This window comes from Camponotus vicinus, unplaced genomic scaffold, assembly GCF_025532165.1.
Source record: "Camponotus vicinus isolate PSW18456_S1 unplaced genomic scaffold, iyCamVici1.0 SCAF_2, whole genome shotgun sequence".
NCBI classification, from domain to species: Eukaryota; Metazoa; Arthropoda; class Insecta; order Hymenoptera; family Formicidae; genus Camponotus; species Camponotus vicinus.
The window spans coordinates 23,171,008-23,191,441 of NW_028141956.1; the positions used below are offsets into that span (position 1 = coordinate 23,171,008).

At 36.1% G+C, this 20,434-nt stretch overlaps 2 protein-coding genes and 1 long non-coding RNA gene across 7 annotated transcripts in view; 1 reads left to right on the forward strand and 2 right to left on the reverse strand.

Annotated features, from left to right (window-relative positions):
* Positions 1–680: 680 nt before the first annotated feature.
* LOC145967250 (obg-like ATPase 1) lies at positions 681–16,208 on the reverse strand. Of its 4 annotated transcripts, none has more exons than XM_083091953.1 (11): positions 16,090–16,208; positions 14,035–14,216; positions 9,327–9,387; positions 6,652–6,779; positions 5,398–5,573; positions 3,772–3,849; positions 3,577–3,674; positions 3,329–3,469; positions 1,980–2,076; positions 1,537–1,659; positions 681–1,451 (listed from the first exon to the last, which is right to left on the reverse strand). In XM_083091953.1, the coding sequence occupies exons 2-11, from the start codon at positions 14,213–14,215 to the stop codon at positions 1,341–1,343; spliced, it is 1,194 nt and encodes a 397-aa protein (XP_082948079.1). In that variant the 5' UTR covers position 14,216; positions 16,090–16,208; the 3' UTR covers positions 681–1,340. The 4 variants fall into 4 exon arrangements, with proteins under 4 accessions (XP_082948079.1, XP_082948080.1, XP_082948081.1 ...); XM_083091954.1 differs by lacking the exon at positions 16,090–16,208 and adding an exon at positions 15,880–16,071; XM_083091955.1 differs by lacking the exon at positions 16,090–16,208 and adding an exon at positions 15,876–16,071.
* Positions 12,158–14,025, reverse strand: LOC145967251 (uncharacterized). Its single transcript, XM_083091958.1, has 2 exons — positions 12,504–14,025; positions 12,158–12,331 (listed from the first exon to the last, which is right to left on the reverse strand). The coding sequence occupies exons 1-2, from the start codon at positions 13,521–13,523 to the stop codon at positions 12,299–12,301; spliced, it is 1,053 nt and encodes a 350-aa protein (XP_082948084.1). The 5' UTR covers positions 13,524–14,025; the 3' UTR covers positions 12,158–12,298.
* LOC145967253 (uncharacterized) overlaps positions 15,775–20,434 on the forward strand; it is a 147,243-nt gene continuing 142,583 nt past the window's right edge. The window contains exons 1-4 of one of the 2 annotated variants that reach the window (XR_014437322.1): positions 15,775–16,317; positions 18,200–18,273; positions 18,497–18,658; positions 18,825–18,893. This is a non-coding gene — a long non-coding RNA (uncharacterized LOC145967253). The remainder of the gene's footprint in view (positions 16,318–18,199; positions 18,274–18,496; positions 18,659–18,824; positions 18,894–20,434) is intronic. The other variant, XR_014437321.1, reaches the window with a different exon arrangement.

Consider the following 20,434-nt stretch of genomic DNA (forward strand, 5'->3'; position numbering starts at 1 on the left):
TTTCTTTTTTTTTATTACACGTTTAAAATGCATTGTTACCGACGTTCTTTTTTGGCGCGTACTGTGATCGAGACGCCTCTGATTTTAAAATATAGCTAACGAACTACACAGCCAAGCTACAAAATCTCTCAGTGGGTAACACTAAGACAAGTTATGTACCCACAGTTTCTTTGCAAATTATATATTTCATAAAAATACATAAAGATCGTTTAGACACACTAATAAATCGTGTCAATAATCATATCGATATATTTGCAAAACATTAATAACAAATAGATGCACTATAGTTACTATATGTAAAATTAATAGATATTAGATTCCTGAATTGTAATCATGCTGAATATATTTGATTTTTTTGTCGCCTTTATCTATTTATTATTTTTACAAGATATTGTTTTTATTCTTATGTAAGATGTAAAAAAAATTATATATTTTCACATTTATTAGTATATCTTTTAAAAATTATTTCTATATCGAAATATCAGCACAATACTTAGAATTGATAGTTTATAACAATATATTTATCGCATTAGAGATGTATTTTTAAAAATATCAGAAAATATTAAATTTATCAAAAAGTGTTATTGAAAATGATATATAGTATATCATCGAAGAGAGAAATAATATAAATTATAGATATTGAAAAAGAAAAGGTATAAATAGAATAGAATTCACCTGTGTCAATGCAATTGCTTTCACAAAAATGTATTCAAAATTTCTTATTCAAAAGAAAAATAAAACCTTGACTCAGATTTACCGAACGGTAAACTTGTGAGATTATTAAAAAATTTTTTTATGCCAATCTATAAGTTTAATAGTCATTGAATAAATACAGAAGCGTACAAAGAAATGTTTTACGTACATATCGTCCCCGTTCTTTTTCTTTTCTTTCTCATTCGCGCATTTTTACACCAAAGACAAAAAGTGCAGAATGCAACTTAGTTGCTTAAATCTATTAATTATGTACATAGTAATGAATATGAAAATGCAGTTTTCTTCTTCTTCATTACTTGTAAAAGAATCATGTGGATATTGAGTGCATTGTTTTATGCATATAATTTTGAACAAAAAGAACATTAAATATTACTCCAATAAAATGTCACTTAAATATATCATGAGCACGCGCGCGATTAATTCTGTATATGACTTAGATGACTATAGAATATAAAAATAATTGTCATCACTATCATTTTCGCGTTGACGTGTATACATGAATGAAAAAGTCGAGGAGAATCGGGAAATGAGTTGGATTAATTGACGCAGGGATGATGCGTACAACAGGATAACAGAATCATGTTGATGTACAGATGGACGAGCAACAACATGAGAAATGCGTGCCATCACTTCTTTTTCGCGTCTTTTAATCCGGCACCTGCATTAAATTTGAAGAAAATAATATCACCGTCTTCGACTACGTAAGCACGCCCTTGTTGTCTGTACTTTCCTGCAGCCTAATGACAAAATAAAAAATATATAATAAATGTAGGGAAAATTTATTACCTAATCTTGCTTAATATGGAAAATTGTTTCAAATACCTTTACTGCGGCTTCCGAGCCTTCGTTTTTGAAGTCTTCGAATTTCATCACTTCTGCCATAATGAATCCTTTTTCGAAATCTGTATGAATCTTTCCAGCAGCTTGAGGTGCTCTTGTACCTTTCTGTAAAACACGAACAATACAATTATATTATATTAAAGTAAATTTTATATAAACAATATTTTATTAATTAATATCATATAACTTACTGCAATAAAGAAGAGATAATAATATATAATATATAGTTTTTTCTCTTATATTAATACATGTACATATCTAATATATATAAATTTATATATTTGATATATAAATTATATATATTCTTTATTAATATTATATAATATAAAATTTTATCATGTAATCTAATAAACAACTATGTACAATCTTTATTACACTCTATTTATTACACTTTCTTTATTATCTTAATTCTTATCTGTGCTTACTTGGATTGTCCATGCCTTAACTTCATCGTGGCCGGCCGTAAAGAAATATTGCAAGTTTAACGCCTTGTATCCTTGTACAATAATTTTATCAAGCGCACTAAACAAGAAAAAAACATAAGATTAAAAAAGATGTTTACTTACTGAAAAATAGGTGACTTATTTATTATCAAACAACACACAACACACGTTTTTTATTTTTCGAATTATAAAAAAATAATGCGCGTCCGCGTTCAAGAAGTGCGCCGCATTGTGGAATAAGATTGTCTCGGGCCAAATATCGTCTAATGACGGGTTAGCGCAAGTGGAACGCGCGATGGGCCTGATGAAAGTCCCAGAGTTCAGAGAATACACATAAAGGCGAACGACTTAATACCGCAATTTTATCATTCTAACTCTAGCGGAGACCTATTCCAGCGGCGCCTCAGTTATATCTGCGGTCTCAAAATAAAATCACCGTATCTTTCGTCCCTCCATTTGTATCCTCCGATCATTAAGCAAATTTAGGTATTGTAGATTCTCTCCTATTCACACTATGAGAGTCTCAACCAAAACATAAATCGTAGGAAATATCTCGAATCTATTTCGCTATTTCTTCTATTATCTTCTTTATATTTCTCTTTATTTCTTTTATTAAATTCTATTATCTTCTATCGCTAAATATTTACTAATACTTATGTTTCTTTTCTATTTATTAAAATATTTTTTGATATCAGATATATAATAGACAACAGCTTAATGAGGTTGATTATGAGACTATAGATATGCAAGTTACACGAATCTACCACGTGCAATACAAGGGAGCCCTGGGGTACGAATGACCCACTAACTGATCGAATTGCTGAACCTCCGAACCGATTACTTCTCGCTCCACCCACCTCCTCGATTATGCCTGCGAGAGCGGGAGGAGTTTTTATGCAATTTTGCAAGAATTTGAATAGCCGTTCGTAAAAATATAATGCGCCACGTCGAAGCTACGGTTTTTATTAGCCGACCCACGTAGAAGTGAGAGTGGGACGGAGTCTAGACGCTGGCTGGACCCCAACCACATTATTATTACCGTTAGAGGATAACTCGGTGCATAGCTAAATGTGTGGGAACCCGAGCTTGGTTGGGGGGAGGGACGCTTTCGCCGGATTTTACGTCTAATTTTTTTTTCCTACAATCTTGCGGTGCTTCCTCGCCGACTGGCAAATTCACGTGCGACGTATGCGAATCTCACCGGATTCAAGGAAGGTGGCGGGAAGCGACGCACGGTTAAACCCTCTCATTTGCGAGCGCGACACAAGCCACAAACATTCACAGGATAAACATAATAATCGTTATAACGGACCATGGAAGCTGATACCAACCTGGTGACTTTGTGTTCCTCGAAGTATTTTGTGCGTTCCGCCTCGTCCATGTCAAGAATCTTGTTTTCGAAGATGCCGCTGAACGGAATTAACACCGCACCCGGATCATTCTTATCAACCCATTCCTTTATCTTGATTAACCTGTTGAATAAATAAAAAAATGTAACAGACTCATAAATTAATAATACTAGGTGGCAATATTTATTTAATTTATTTATAAAGTATTACGTTATTTATAAAATGCATACCATTTGTTCTTTTTGCGTATGTAATCTTTTTCTGACAGATTCACCAAATATAGAATTGGTTTTGACGTGAGAAACAAATATTTGTTCAGTACTTCGACCTGAAATTTCATAAAAATTTTACTGTAAAATAAAATGTAAAATTAAAGGAAACTTTTAATAATAAAACACAGAAATATCCAAATTGCTTAAACTCACATCATTGCTACTCCAATCGGCGAACCTGATATGTTTCTTGTCATCCGTTAAAACTCCCTTCACTTTCAAAAGCGTTTCCTGCAAAATTTAGATTAGAATTTAGATTAAAAATTTTTATTGAATCTTCAGGACGCTATTGCGTAACTGCTTTGTATCTCGCAACGACTTCGTCATTCATCGATTTCGCCAGGCATTCAGGATGCACGAACGCGGACCATTGAATAGGATAATTTTGCGATCGAATCGTGATTAGAGGATCGTACTGGCTAGCCAAGCACGCGTGATCCCATTAATTCTATCAAGAGAAAGAGAAAGAAGAGACGAAAAGGTAGCTTCGAATTCTCGAAAACTTTTGCCAAATTGCAAAGTCGAGAACGAGAGGGAGATGGGTAATTGCCGTGGGTCAATCCGCGGAAGGAGGGTAATCCAACGATCGACTCGTTCCAGGAATTCTTTGCTTCGCCCGCGTTCTCTTAATTTTCTCGGTAATTTTGTAGTTGGTCTTGACGAGGGGGCTGTAACTGTACTTGCTAAACGTTCATGCGTCACGTATCAACTAGGGTTGCACAAGACTTAAGACAATATTCTAAAAATATTGTATTGGTATTGAAAACTTAAATCTTATCTTGTATTGTCTTGCCTCGATTTTATTGACAATATTTCCCTAATACTGAACAATTGCTTAAAATATTGTATTGGTATTGAAAACTTAAATCTTATCTTGTATTGTCTTGCCTCGATTTTATTGACAATTTTTCCCTAATACTGAACAATTGCTTAAAATAATATTTAACATAATCTTTATTATATAAGTTAAGATAATTATTATTGTTTATATCTTTTCAAAATATTGCATCCTAGTGTATGAACACTAAATGAGGAAGAATAAAAAAAGAAATATTTTATATTATGTTCTTGTGACACAAATAATGCTTAATGAGATTGATTGGAAATAATATAATCAAAAAATGTGTCTTTATGATTTAAAATATCCAAAAATATAAGATATATGCTCAATATTCTTCACGATATAACTGTATAATACCTGACAGAAATGCATAAGTAGATAAACAATGAACCGTTATACTAAGAGAAAGATAAACGAGCGCATCAAACGCAAATCGTGTGATTTGAATTCAGTGCGATATCGCGTTTGTTTGTGCGCATTTAACGAGCTTTTATTTACGCATCGATGAAAATGGGTCGATTGGGCGTACATAAACGTTGTTAAGAACAGCAATTTTCGAAACATCTGCATTTTCCTACGGAATTATCGCGATAGCTCAAACAACTCAGCTAATATATGTCACTATATAAGAGTCAGTTACGTCATATCGATTATAATGCAAAATATATAGTACATGTTTTCCATGTATAAAAAAATGTATAACAAATATTAAAGATATTTTTAAAATTATTAAAAATTATTAAAATTATTAAAATTTTTTAAATTATTAATTTTTAAAAATAAAGATAGTTTCAAATAATACAAAATTTTCATAATAACAGCTTTATGTATATATACTCTTTTAATCATCAAAATAATATTTTTATATCGAAGCTGATTTCTTCCTCAAAAAAATTATTCTACTTTATTACTTGTGTGTATGAAATATAATTACTTACATATTCAGGTTTCAGCTTCTTATCATTACCACGAATTACAAGCTTTTCAAGCTTTTCGAGATGCGTATTCAAGAATTCGACATCTTTCAATCGTAACTCCTCGCTAATAATATCGAGATCTCTCACGGGATTGACATCACCCTCCACGTGGGTGACATCGTCATCCTCGAAGGCACCTGAAAAAAAAATGCGAATAAATAGATCTCGCGTACAAAAAAGTATTTCAAAGTCGGAATTGCCACTGGAAATACTTGTAACATTCGCCTGAATTGCGAAGCTCGCATGTCGATTATTTAAGCGAGCTGCCGCCACGCGAAAATTGCCGGGTCGGTTTAATTGAAAAAATTACCACCTGTCGGCGGTCTGCCAAGACGTATTAACCGGCAAAAGTACCTCGAAAATGTTATTCTCAGTACGAATGTAATATATACCTAACAATCGCACGGTTCCCCCTGAACGAATCAACAGCTATTTAGTAAATTACTATGTGTTACATTAAAATGATGTTAAGTATGTGTGTTAATCACTTCTGCGGATGCACCGTAGATTCATTTTATTATATGTGACTCCCGATGAATTACAAAATATTATGTCACACAAAAAAATCTGAATTAAATTCCTCAATTTCCAATTGAATTTTTGCTACAAAGAGGCCAAAAACTCTAACATAATTTTTAAATTTCACATCAAATATCAACTAGCAACAAAATACAAATTGTGAGTAACAAATAGGATTTTTTGTATATTTTTATTTTATTTTTTAATTTTTATCTGACGATTATTCCGTTTGTTTATATGATACATAGATATATCTGCCAAGAGATAAGCATAGGACGATTTGCATTATTATGAATAATAATGTTAATGCACTTCCAGGAAAATGGTTAACGATGATCATAACACGTGTTCGCAGCACGTGTTAACCAGCAGGATAAATGTATGTGTGTCGTAAAAATAAGCGTATGTGTGTCGTAAAAATAAGCATCCGCGACTATACGTTCAACGGCTAAACGCGAAGTAAATAAATAAATCAGTTCAAAATCTAATCTCTCGATCTCATCGACAAAAATTTCCCTTCCTCGTTATAATCGCTTTTATCGCGATTTCCGTATTCGAAATAATTCCGTGCGAAAACACGTGCGATTCATTTATTTACGCAGGGACGCTCCGTACACGTCAGCGCAAACATTAAAACGGGATATTAATGGGAGACAAATAGCGCCAACGAACAACGATGTTATAGATAACACTTACGACAAAGATGAAATATGCCATCGCAAGCTCCAATGTGAGAGAGAAAGTTATTTCCTAAGCCTTGTCCCTCAGCAGCGCCCTTTACTAATCCTGCAATGTCCATCACGTGCAGGAAGGCCGGAACTTTACTAGAAAAAAATCCAAATTTATAATTACGCATATTTTTGACAGAAAAGTAAATCGTACAATAGGTGTATAAATAAGTTTTCCACTATATTTTATGAGATTAAATGTTTATTAACAAATACATGTACAGTTCAATCATAAAAGTAATCATTTTTCAGCACTTTCTTCCACCTTTCAGATATGTTGCAGAGATTCCAGATCAATAAAAAGCTTCTATTTAAGATGAATTCATCGAATCGTTTTCTTATTTCTCCGATATTTCTAAATCTTCTGTCAGACAAAGCGTGCAACATCATGAATTCATTGCAAGTAAAGAACTTACCTGAAAGATACAAAGAATACACTGAAAAATGATACAGATGACTTTCATGATTAAACACCGTAGATGTATTAGGAGTATAACTAAGTTCCCGCCGCTCATAATTAAATGGCTCCAGCTGCAAATGTAGTGAAGTTGGGCATTTGTCAATAAAATTGTGTGCGCAAAGATTCATTTTTTGTGAAAGATATTTTTTGAATCGATTTAAAATGAAACGTGACAAGTTGTTTTTTCGACATATACTTCTTCACTGCTTTGATTTAAATAAAATTGCAGCTGAAGCTCATCGATTGATTTCTGAAACAGTCACGGCTGACCGCTACCAACAAGAATTATACTGATTGAATGATGAATTGATGCGAAAAAGGCCAGTAATCGACGTAAAGTGATTCTTTTGCATGACAACGCGCGACCTCATGTTGCAAGAATCGTAAAAGAAACACTATTGGAGCTCGAATGCGAAGTTCTCCCGCACCAGCCTATTCTCCAGACTTGGCCCCATCGGATTATCACCTTTTCCTATCAATGCAACACGTGCTCGCCGATACACACTTCTCCAATTACGAAGAAGTCCAAAAATGCATCGATCATTAGATTGCTTAAAAAAACAAGACGTTCTATCGTCACGGAATCCAACTTTTGCAAAAAAAAAAAAAATGGTTAAAAATCATAGAAAACAAAGGATTATATTTTGATTAATATATTAATTCATTTTCTTATTGAAATAAATGCATTTTTCAAGTAAAAAACGGCGGGAACTTAGTTATACATCTAATATAATTTGTTAACAAATTTCTTGAATTTCACAAAACAATAGTAGAAACCTAGTATATTTCAACGATAACAAATAGCAATAAATTATCGCGTCAGTCTAAATATTTACTTTGAGCGCAAATGTATGATCAGTCGTTGCATGGAACGGTATTATTTCGCTCTTCGCGTCCACACGTTGATTCCCTTCGAAACGGAGATCACGGATGATCGCGATTATAAAGGTCGGAGGCATATGCCACGTGATGCACGCGCAGAATGACAACAGGGAGGAGAGGAGGAGGGGGAAAGGGAGGGGACGACGACGACAGTGACAACGAGGTGTATTTAAATGCTAATGCCAGCGGGCTCATTAAACAATTAGCCTTTGAAGGGAGGCGTCGGTGAAAGTGGACGGGCCATTGGATGGAGGGCGGCGGGGGGAGAGATGATGTGTATTAGCCGGCTTTCATCACGGATCGTCGAATCATCCGACACGTGCCGGTAGTCGAGGTCGGGACGAGCTCCGACACGATTTCAACGAGACGACGAGTACGCGGGATACGATAATAGGGCGGGCTATAGAGGCCGCGGATGAATCGACTCGCTCTTTGATCCGGCGCTGTTTCGCATTTTCAATGCTTCGATTCACGTCGAATCCGCTCGCGGGGCAAGCACGATTTACATTCGATTATTTACAAAGTGACAAAAGACGCATGACCGAGGAGTTTTATTAACTGCTAACTCTCGACTCATCAAGTAACGAGAATCACGTTCTTGCACGTGAGACTGATAGATATATTCTAAGTCTATTGTTTGAAATTTTTTTATTTTCATTTTTCATTTTGGAGTCTATTTCAGTTTCTATATTCGGTTTTTGGATTTTTAATTTTAAATTGTAATATTTAATACTTGAAGTTTAATTTTAACTTTAATTTTAATTTTAAGAAACCAATGAATCGTAAAAAAAATTGTCTTGATTTTAATTCTTATCCAAAGCCGAAGGGACGGATTGAAAAATAAATAAATAATAATAATAAAAGATTGAAATACACCAAACACAATCATAATCAAATATTGCTACAGCTTTTCCTTGAAATCAATATTATATTATCCTCGAAGTACGTTGTTTTTTTCGATAATTTTATTTAAAAAAAATCTAACGTTGATGTCATTCGCGTTTAAGAATGCTGCATCACGTAGTAACGCGAATAAAGAATGTGTAGCACCGATGAATACGGAAACTTCGCGTTTCGTAGACGAATTTCAGACCGATCTGCATTGCAGATCGCCCCCTAGCTCCCTATTTCCGTCTTGCGAGAATAAAAGCGAAGAAGTATGGAAATGTCCCACGGTTATTCCGACTCGTTTCCCTTCACAACGGTGCATTTGTAGGCGGTGTACTATATGCTTTTATTCCGCTGTACACATTTATCCGCTACGTCAACGTATTTCAAGAACGTTCCTCGCTGCTTCTTACCTAGCTGGCTTAAAATATTCGCAGAGATAGTCGAATCTCGCATCGGGTACCGGAACACGACGTGCTGGAACAAAAAGCAAATAGATAGCTCAAACAATGTTAGAACGATTAATAATGATTATCTTGAAACATACTTAAAGATAATTGAAAGATAAATACATCGAGGAACGTGGCATGTAATGTAATTCAACTGGGATATTTTGGCAAAGATACGTAGGGATTAATCTTTTTCTTCATGGTATTAGTGACAATCTCTATAATTTTGTGTTGTCCTGCCATTCGTTCGCTCACAACCTCGTAAATGTCCATCTCATGTAACTTCTCGGACGTATTATGCATCTTCAGGTAGACGCCGATGTAAATAGCTGCGCTGACAGCCGCTGATAAACCGAATATCTTCGGCCGACAAACAGCGGTTAGATTCACAGCTTCGACCAGCACTCTCGCTATCGTTTGCTCCAAGAAATCGATATCCGGCAGCATTTCGATCGGCGGGACCTCGCGAGGAAACGGAATATCCATTTCGGTGTACTTGTAGTACTGCGCAAGGAACTTTTCACGACACTCTTCACTGCAGAAAAGGTATACTTTACCTTTGAAGATAGCACCCAGATCGGCTCTGCCTTGTATCAGCTTGCGATCCGGCAGACCATCGACGTAAGTTACCGGGCATAAACCGCTGACTTGAAGGCGTTGCGCCCAGCAAGCGTGCTCTGTATCGACCACCTCTTCAAGTATTCGTGGTCGTTCGTCGAGAAGAGACGTTTCATTGGCAGGTGAAACGTACTGCAGTGGATCCTCGACGAAAGCATCTATATGTTGCAGACATATCCAATAGAAGTATTCTCTAAACTGTACCATTCCTTGACTATCCACTGATCGACCGGAAGTTTTCAAGAGTTTCTCAAGACACAAGCAAACGGGACAATACGATTCGTATCGACTCTGTCGCCATCGAAACTCGAAAGGTGACACGCACATGTGCTTCAGACTGTGAACCTTTTCCAAATCCGCTTCATTAAAGTAAAGCATAATGTCGGCGAATCGGGAGCGCATCGCGTAGTCTGCGCGACTCCAAACGTACCACTTGCTTTTAGTTGCGTCCAGCTCGATCACGTTTTGCGAGAACTTCTTCTGCCAGTCTCGAAAACTCGCTTGATCCACTTGCCACTTCTCATAACGCTGCGACAAAAGATTGACGGAGAAATTTACTGACTCTTCTCCTCCCACGTCATTATCCCAAGAGAGACATTCGAGGCAGAACTCTAAATCCGCCTTGAGATCAAATATGATCATCGACTGCATCCCCAAAAGAGCCAGTTGCTCGGCTTTCTGACGACTCGAAGGACAATCATCTAGAATATAACCTTGAGTTGCTGCACGTGGCCCTATGGAAAACATTTCTATGGCACGCGTTATGGATTCGATCGAAGCAGGCCGCCCGGCTCGAAGCTCATCTTCAATCTTACGCGTTGATTCGGTCCAAGGATAGTATTTCAACATGTGGCGCATCGCTTTGAGGGGAGTAATTATCTTCATGCCGTACGTTTTCGCGAAACGATTCGCCAGCGTTGTTTTTCCACATTTGGGTGGCCCGATGATGGAGATTCGAAGCGGAATAAGCGATAGACGGCAGTCGAGCGTCTGATACTTGGAGGGATCATTCAGAAATGAAGAAAGCGCTTCTTCGCCGGCAAGAAAATAGATATAGGGATGATGTATAACCGGGAAAATCTGGCCGCGAGCTTTCATCGGTAGAAACATCTGAACAGGAATTTTGTTGGTGTACACTTGCACAGGACACCATCGTCCGAAGGCGCTGAAAAAGAAGTAGCCGCAATTGAGAAGTTGTTCGGCTGTTTCAAGATCAATGACGTTTCCTCTTTTTTCAGTATCTTTAGTAGCTAAATTTGTTTCCATTTCTACAGCTGCTATTTCTTCCTGTTGGGTTTCGTTCTCTTGATCTTTTCCTTTGGCGTTTACAGAGATATCGAAACGGCTTTTGATATGATTTATAACGTATTCCATCGCATCTTGGATATCTGCAAGATTACATCTTATTAGATTTCCTTCAAATTCAAGGATTTCTTTCTCGAATTTTATCCATTCCGATTCGAATCGTGTTAAATGTTCAAGATAGTCCCGTTCTGCATTTTCACGCAACATTCTATATTCTTCTTGACCCGCCTCTGTATCGTAATCTATTTTGTGCACAGAATTATCAAGACAAAAGAAACTGCGAAATTTATTCAGCAGATAGTCGTACGGTTCGTTTTCGAACAAAACGATGATATATTCAAATACAATGCCAGCATCAATAATTTTTCGCCAGGCTTCAACGTTCACGCACATTCCGTCCACGACATATCCACCGTCCCTTCGTAATTCATCTTCCAATTTCACATCGGGTATTTCTTTAATATTCTGTACAATAATATCGGCCTTTTCATCAACAGATTTATCGATAGGTTCCAATGAAATTTGCACATTCGAATCGTTCTCATACAACTTTTGATTCAAAGACTCCTCACGCTGTTTAATTAACTTTCTCATAATCTCACCAACATTTATCACTGTTCCGCCAAAAACTTCCGCCAATCTGGCACTAAGTTGCGATTTACCAGCGTACTTGGGTCCAAATACCGCAATTTTGCAGGTTGGCCGTGGATTCGGTGGCAATAAAAACGTTCGCGGATTTTCGATAAACAAGTACATAGCTTCTTCAGAAGATAGAAAAAAAATCTTATTCAAAAATCTTACCGCGTGCTTCGACAATCCCTTCATGGTTCGTCCTTGGGCTAATGCGACGGGGCAATAAAACTTCCACGCAGAAAGTTTCCAGAGAAACACGGGTGACACGACTTCTCTTTGCCTCAGAATCTCGAAGACTTCTTCTGTAGATTTTTTCGCAAGTTCGTCACTCGAGTTCATCTTTGCAGGTGTTTCCAGAAAATGTACATCATCTTGTACAATCATCTTCTTTGGAAGGATCGACGGCTGCAATACTAAGGTGCATAAACGTGTTTTGAGAATCTGAAGTATCCGTCGCGTCGAGCTACGACCATCCACGCGGATTACATACTGAGGATCGTGCGCGAGGATCCATTTGTCGATTACTGGTAACGCCAATCGTTCGTAAAGATCACATTGCATCTCAACCCCGAATGTATAACTTACCAATCTTCTATTATTATCCGTGATTGATTCGTTTGCAACTTGAGAAAAATCGTACGAAGTGTCCGATTCGTCATCAAATGGACGCGTAAATTCATTTGTATCGATTATATTTCCCGTGGAAAGATCTATACGCCAATGTTCGCATCTACTCATAACATCTTGCTTTGGACATACGAGATAAATAATAATCAGAGGCTTTCTCGGCCATGTGATAAACATTTCATCAATCTGTCGACGGATTTCTTGCTCGTATTTATATTGCATCTCATATCTTATATTATTAGGTGTAATTGGATCTTCATGTGCCTCGCAGTTCTCTTCACTTGCCGTGGTTTCGCAAAATTCTGGACAAGTGCCATCCATATTTATAATAAGTCTCGATGAATTATCAAAGTTCATATCGTCTATACTAGGAATAAATGGTAAACATTCAATAACGTAACCTCTGTGTTTGACATCCCTCTTCCTGATCCTGCATCGTATCAAATTCATAGTGATATTAGGCTTTATAGATTTGCCAGACCGTAAAATCCTTTCCATATATTGGCCTTTCTCGGTTCCAGCGTCGATCTCTTGCCGAATTAATGATACGGGCGAAATAAAAACGCAATTCCAAGTATCGGCTATTGCTGATGCCAAGTTCCTACGATGTAATCCTGGTTTTCCGAAAATAACGAAACTCGGTGGTTCGGTTCTAAGATAATGATTTACAGCTTCATCTTCTAAATTAAAATCCTGATTAATAAAACGTTCTTTACATGCGAAATGCGATACAAATTTTTGCTCGTCAAAAAACTTAGAAGCGCTAATAATCCTTTTTGCTGGATGTATATCTTCGGCAAAAGCGTAATACAGATTGGCTTTTGGATATTTGATTGTCGATGGTGCAGGAATATCTCGTAAACAATCGGAAAGATCTTTGGTTAATTGCAAAAAGGACTTTTTTTTGCTAAATGATTCATCGACAAATAATTTTTCCACATGTTCTTGTACCGATTTTTTTAAAAACTTCTCGCACATTTTTAAATAATTTTCTAGTAACTTGCATAAATAATTAATTTTTAATTCGATATTATGTCATTTGCGTATAAACTTAAGCAAGATTAAACAAGCGAAGTCGAAATTGTTTACATACACTATACCTAAATTATTATTTCATTTATATGCAATAAATAAATAAGAAACTTTATGTGTTCGATTTATAAAATCAAAAGTTTGATTGATTAGAATGAGATAAAAATAATTATCGATAGAAAGAGAAAGAGAAAAACCAGAGAATTACTTATATTAATTAAATAATAATTAAATAAAATTGTTTACACATTATATACACTGTATTTAAATTATTATTTCGTTATAAATGTGCAATAAATAAATAAGAAAATTTATGTGGTCAACAGAATGAAAAGTTTGATTAGTATGAATAAGATAAAAATAATTATTCATAGAGAGAGAAGGAGAAAAACAAAAGAGTTATTTATATAAATATTAAATATAAAGAAATGGATTGAAAATATATCAAGATACTTATTTTCATTAGGGTCGATGGTGCAGAAGGGAAAATTTTCAGCCGCTGCCTGGCTCTTGGTGAGAACATTGAAGAAAGTTGATTTTCCTACGTTTGGTATACCGATTATGCCCATTTTCAAGTTGGTGCCAACGCGTCCGATAAGCGGCTTCCGCTCAGGTTCCTCAGCTTTCTTCGGAGCCATGCTGGAAAAAAACACGAGATCTTTATATTACATACACATGTATGCCGAATTAATATTTAAATCATAGCTCCTCCGCGAAGCGGGGAGGGTTGTGGAACGAGTGCCGCGCACGAGGCACGGAGCATAATCAGCTGACGGACAACGTCAGACAGGAGACGGCGACTTCTGTCGTAGACGAGCGGTGGTACCCCGGGGCACACGTCGCCGACGTACCCTGCATCCCCCGAAATATGCTTAATGCCGAGATATTTCGGCGCCCGGAGCGAGCGGGCGGGATACCAGCAGAATCTCCCCCTCCCCCTCCCAACCCCGTATCGCGTATCGCTCGCGGTGACTAATTATATTAATGCGGACGGCACATCGCGAGCGATTGCTGTATTTACCGCGAGATTGAGAGCCCCCTGTCCCGCCCCCGCATACCGGCATATTGCCGCGCCGCATCAAAGACGACGGAGGGAGGAGGAGGAATATCGTGGCCGGGCCACGAGGGAGGGAAGTGTAGCAGGGAGAGGGGGGGAGAGGGGGAGCCGCAGGATTACTGGGCACCAAAGCCGCGAATCACCGGCATCACGCCGAGAATCCGCAACCGCGCCCGAGGCCGCCAATCCGCCACCGTCTTCGCGGTTCCTGTGTTCCTTCCCCGTCTTATTCTCCCTTTTTCATCCGTCTCTCTTCACCGAGCCTCCTCGTCCGTTCTCTTCTCTCCTCTCCTCTCTTTCCACCCCCGTAGCGCTCTTCGCCCTCTCCTTTATTCTTTCCCTCTTCTCCTCGTCGTTTTTCATCGCGGTCCCGGGGAAATTTGCAAATTACGATAATGGAGGAGCGTCTCTCTCTCTCTCTCTTTCTTCCGCCCGCGATGCTACTCGAGAGCCGAGAGCTCGAAGAGCCGCCTTGGCGCCGTGGCGTGACCGTCCCTCCCCTTTTACAGCGTGTTTCGCTTTTGCGGATCGCTAGACGCGCGGTTAATGGGCGAGATCTCGGGGATCTCCGATCAGGATTGAATCCTATTGTCGTGAAAAACTCTCGACGAACCTATGTTGACAATAAAAAACATGAAAAATTAAATGAAAAATGTTTTAACACAACCCAGCAATATGCATTTATATTACATGTTATATTACATGTTATATAACTGTTACATAACAATTATATTGTTAAGTGGGAGATTGTAACTAACAATTATATAACTGTTACATAACAATTATATTATTAAGTGGGAAATTGTAACTAACAATTATATAACTGTTACTTGGTATTTGCCGGGAAGTTACTACGAGTCACTTACCTCCAATCAGTGCACGTCGAAAATTCAATAATATTGGCATATTGTGTTCCTAAGTGACGTTTATGTGAAACTCCACCGACTACGCCATCCTCTACTAACTATTGCATGAAAATTTCCATGTAAGAAATCAAACATCAAAGTAACGTAATTAAAAGTAAGAATTAGAATCAAATCGATTAAAGAAAGATTGTAGAAACGCGCGCTAGCAGTGCCGGCGACGGTGCTGCCGCGTGGCGGCCGGTGAGCGAAGCAGTTATCCGCACTGCACCGCAAAACTTAACTTAACCTAACCTAACCTTTCGCCTCGCTGCCGGAAAACGCTCGCCGAGAAGAAGGGTACTTTCAGCTGTCGCGAATGAATTTCCTACGACTTACGTACGCTATGTCCTTAGCCGTCGAGTAGGCTGGTCGTTTTTGCTGCTCGACGAGCTCGTCGATACACGAGGGGGACTCGTGGACTCGTTATACTAGAACATTACAATCTCGCGTATGCGTTCTTTTTCCGAATCAAGCGCCCGCGAATCGAAACATGTAAGTGCGCTCCGCGCCCTCCCCTCGTTCCACAGGCATTTTGTCCTTTGACAGATACCTCGAGCGTTACTGGCCTTGCACCCAACAATATAAATAATCGCTGCACACCGTATTGAACAACACGGAGAGAGGAGCACGGCACGTACATATGACGTCAGGAATTCGACCGGCGGTTCCGTTGGTATTGCAGAACTTCCACTTATCGGCGAGGAGCGAGAAAACGCCTCCGTCAATGAAACAGTTTGAATAAGTTCTCATGGTGCCGTTCGCAATCCCGACAAAAACAGTACGTGAAATTCACGTTATTACCACGTAGATTAATATCATTGAATCCACGTGGATATTCGAGTGGATAATCCGCTCAAAAACGGTACTAGAATCTACGTGAAATCTATGTGAAAATTTCATGAACTTTCGAGACATATTACTTTTTTCATTTTTGATAAGTGAATATCTTGGACATTTATAAAAGTATATAAATACACTCGGCCATAAGAATAATTTTATTTTTATTTATATTTTATTTTTAATATACGCAATAAATAGGCTATCTCCCATTTATCCGTTTAATTTCAAATAAATCTGTTCCATATTCTGAATCCCAACAAGCGATCCAGATTATTAAACAAATTATTTTAAATTAAATCAGTTTATTAAATTAAACTGACTAAAGGACCGTCTACAATGAAAATAATATCGGTGGAGTGGACGGTGGAGTAAGGCGTAAGACTAGGAGTAATGCGAAATGGAAAAGAACCATTCGCTTACGTCTTACTCCACCGTTCACTCCACCAATATTAGTTCCATCGTAGACGGTCCTTAAAAGAAAAAATAAACTTTGGACCGTGTTAGTATCAGTTCTTTACATACACTTTATGACGAAAAGTTGAATACGAGTTAGCTAATTTGATGCAGCGCCGCATAGCGGCAAAGCGAGGAAGCATATTCTATATACATATGTACTATTACATATTTAGAAACATACAGATATAATCTTTTTTTTAGCAAACTTTTTTATCTTTCTGAAAGATTTCAGAAATATTGCAAATACAATATTATATAAAATATAAACATTATAATATTATAATATAAATATTATAAATATTATAAAAAACATGATGCAGGTATATTTCTGAAATATTTCAGATACAAAATTACAATTGAAAAATTTTAATAAAATATCTTTTAACATTACAATATTACCGAGTCGTTGAATGATTAATCATAATTTCAATAGAAATATGCACATGAAATCTACATTGATATTTCGAGAATAAAGTACCTCGATGTAATAATGAAAAAAGAAAGTTGTATCGACGTAGATAATTCGTGGATAAATCTGCATCCACGTAAGCCACGTAAAATACGTGGATTCGACGAGGATGTGACGTAACTGTTTTTGTCGGGAATGTTAATAATAATAAATTAGTAAATTATTAATAATATAATAATAATATAGAATGCGTGTCAATGTCTTTCTTTTTCAATGAATATTTATGACAATTCAGCATCAACGTAAAATAAAAAGAGAATTCTTTTACGTAAAAGAATTAAAGGTAGAATAGAACTATTCTTTTCCTTAATAGGCATAGATTTTACAGAAAATCTTTTGAAAGAAATAAAAATATAATAGATTTAAAAATAATTTTTATTTCTGAAAATCTATTATTTTTATTTTTGATAGAAAGAAAAAGATGCATATAATCTGTTCACTATTTCTATCTCTTTCTTTTATGTTGGGCAAACATTTTATAAACTTCCAATATATCTAAGCTGTTTAATTTGATAATTGCAACGTTCATAAGCTTGTATATTAATTATTAATTAATCCACCGATATAACAATTCGATTCGCGAAGACAAAGAGGCGCGGTCGATCCGTATGGTCATACGTCATACGCGTAAAAGATATGCAATGAAGTTTGCCGCCTAAGTTATTTAGTTTCTACCGAAAGTTCAATTGACTGGGTCGACCGTGCCTCTTCGTCTTCGCGAATCGAATTGTTATATCGATCAGTGGATTAATTAGTAGTTAATATACAAGAAATGTATTATATCATGTGCGTCGCGTAGTTAAAAGTACGTAATATAAATTGAGAGGAATGGCGTACGAATCGTAACAATCTCTAATAAGTTAAAGTCGTCTTAAACAGTTCATATCTTTTGCAGGATTTTTCCTGTCCAGGATCGATCTAACATAACGGAAAGAATCCAAAATTGAATCTCGAGCACAGGATATACTGGTAAGTGAATCTATTCCCAGCAAACACCGAGTAACAGTTATATAACTATTAGTTATAATTTCCTACTCAACAATATAACTGTTACATGTTATATAACTGTTATGTGTTAAATAATAATTATATTGTTGAGTGGGAAATTATAACTAACAATTATATAACTGTTACTTGGTGTTTGCTGGGTTTATTATTGATGTGGCGTATCTCTTGTATTTTTGATAAGAAGATTTATATTCTAGAAAAATCGATATTGTATGTGTGTGTGTATATGTAATGGAGTGCATGAACAACGCAGTGAAATTTGCCGCTTAAATTATTCAGTTACAAACGAAAATTTTTACTGGGTTCATCGCGTCCCTCTCCTCTTCGCAAGTTATTATATCGATAGGTAAGTTAATTAATGTATAATGAGCTTTTGTATTACTGATTGTACATATTGATATAGTTAAACTCGATGTTATACTCGATGTAAATTAAAAAATGATGCGTGGTTGAATCGTAGCAATATATGAGGTTATCATCGCCATTATTTCAATAGATTTGTACTTTCACAGGATTTCTGATCATAGGATTGATCTGGTGTGGCACGAATCGAAAATTATAGTAGCATCGGAGGCGTATCGGTGAGTTTTACTCATTATGACGTTTATATGATACTGTATATCGTCGCAGTTTCAGCAACATGAAAGTAAAAATTTCCACTCATTTTTCTAAAATTTGAATTATTACATTTTGTTTATTGGGTTAAACAATACATGACATTTTATAATAATAATAATAATAATAATAATAATAATAATAATAATAATAATAATAATATGAATATGAATATACCATTTTTAAGCCGAATATAACGTAAATATGTCGAAGAATGTATTGAAATAATCACGCGATAATAATGATATTTAAAGCAATCTTGTACGAACTAAAATTACTTAATTGTTTTTTTATATCTTCTATAGAATTTCTCCTTTAGAATTGATCTAATTAGAGTAATTAGCGGTAAAATATATGGAGTGAGTGAATCCATTTATGATCATTATGGTTACATTATAATGTAATATTATTATGCATTTTTTGACCCAAACATTTGCCTTTCTTGTTAATATTTTTAGACTCTAAATTATATATAAAAAGTTATAAATTTTTTTTATATATGCTATTATTTATTCTGCTATATTATACATATATTTCAATACTTCATATAGATATTAATATAATTATAAAAAAATGATTTATTGCTAATTCTTATTAATAATTTTACTGAAATATGCGCGAATAGAATGGTCGAAAATGTATGATGAATTAAAAGTAAAAAATTCAACGGGTTAGTTTTCGGTGAATTTTTTTCTTTTTTTTTACACGGAACAGGTCGTAAAAAAAACGGATGTTCAATGTCGATGTCCATCGGCGTGGACGGATAACGATCGGCTGTGTAAAAGGGTTTCGCGTTGGTACAACGACGACATGACGCCAGCCCATGTTTATGAAGTGTCGCTATCACGACACGGCTACAAGTTATGCCGTGTATAGCCGGTCGGTCGCTTCCTGCCAGGACAGGCTACACGATACGTGCCGCGATATATATGAATGTATTCTATAGCCCACAACGGGCGAATATTATTCGCGTCACTTTGCCACGTCGATATAGCGCCCAAGATTTACGACGGCGAAATCTCGTGACAATGTCTCGTGTTCGCGACGGAACTTCACCGACCGTCCGTGACGCTGCGAAATATCCGCATGTATGTATGTAGCAGGTTCGATACGAATGAACTTGTGCGAATAATTACGTGTCACTAATCCAGGATAGGCCGGCAAAATTCATGAGTGAAAGAAACCATAAATTTCGCTTTTACTGATCCGGACTCTAATGAAATAAATTGACAAAAACTACAAAAGTGATTAGTATATATAACACTGAAATATTTATATATTTATGTACATTTTATAAAAAGGTATTTTCGCTTTAATGAATAAATTATAATAATTATTCAGCTAAAAAAAACAAAACTAATATATAATAATAAAGTTTTTTTAATTTAAATTAATATATATCAAATATTATGTAAAATGCATTTTTTTAAAACAAAAAATTTAAAAATGTAAATGTTATTAAATTTTACATTAAGTTTTAAGTTTGAGAAAATTATAATAGTAAGAA

Excerpts from the sequence above, each read along its gene's own strand:
- LOC145967250 (XM_083091956.1), bottom strand. The coding sequence starts at position 12,041 with ATGTACTTGTTTATCGAAAATCCGCGAACGTTTTTATTGCCACCGAAT. Across the intron at positions 9,388-9,769 it reads CTTGGAGCAAACGATAGCGA|GTCGTGTTCCGGTACCCGAT; the intron begins GAGTGCTGGTCG and ends TTGTTCCAGCAC. Across the intron at positions 6,780-9,326 it reads GAATATTTTAAGCCAGCTAG|TAAAGTTCCGGCCTTCCTGC; the intron begins GTAAGAAGCAGC and ends ATTTTTTTCTAG.
- LOC145967251 (XM_083091958.1), bottom strand. The coding sequence starts at position 13,523 with ATGTGCGAGAAGTTTTTAAAAAAATCGGTACAAGAACATGTGGAAAAA. Across the intron at positions 12,332-12,503 it reads CGGATAATAATAGAAGATTG|TATTGCAGCCGTCGATCCTT; the intron begins GTAAGTTATACA and ends TATGCACCTTAG.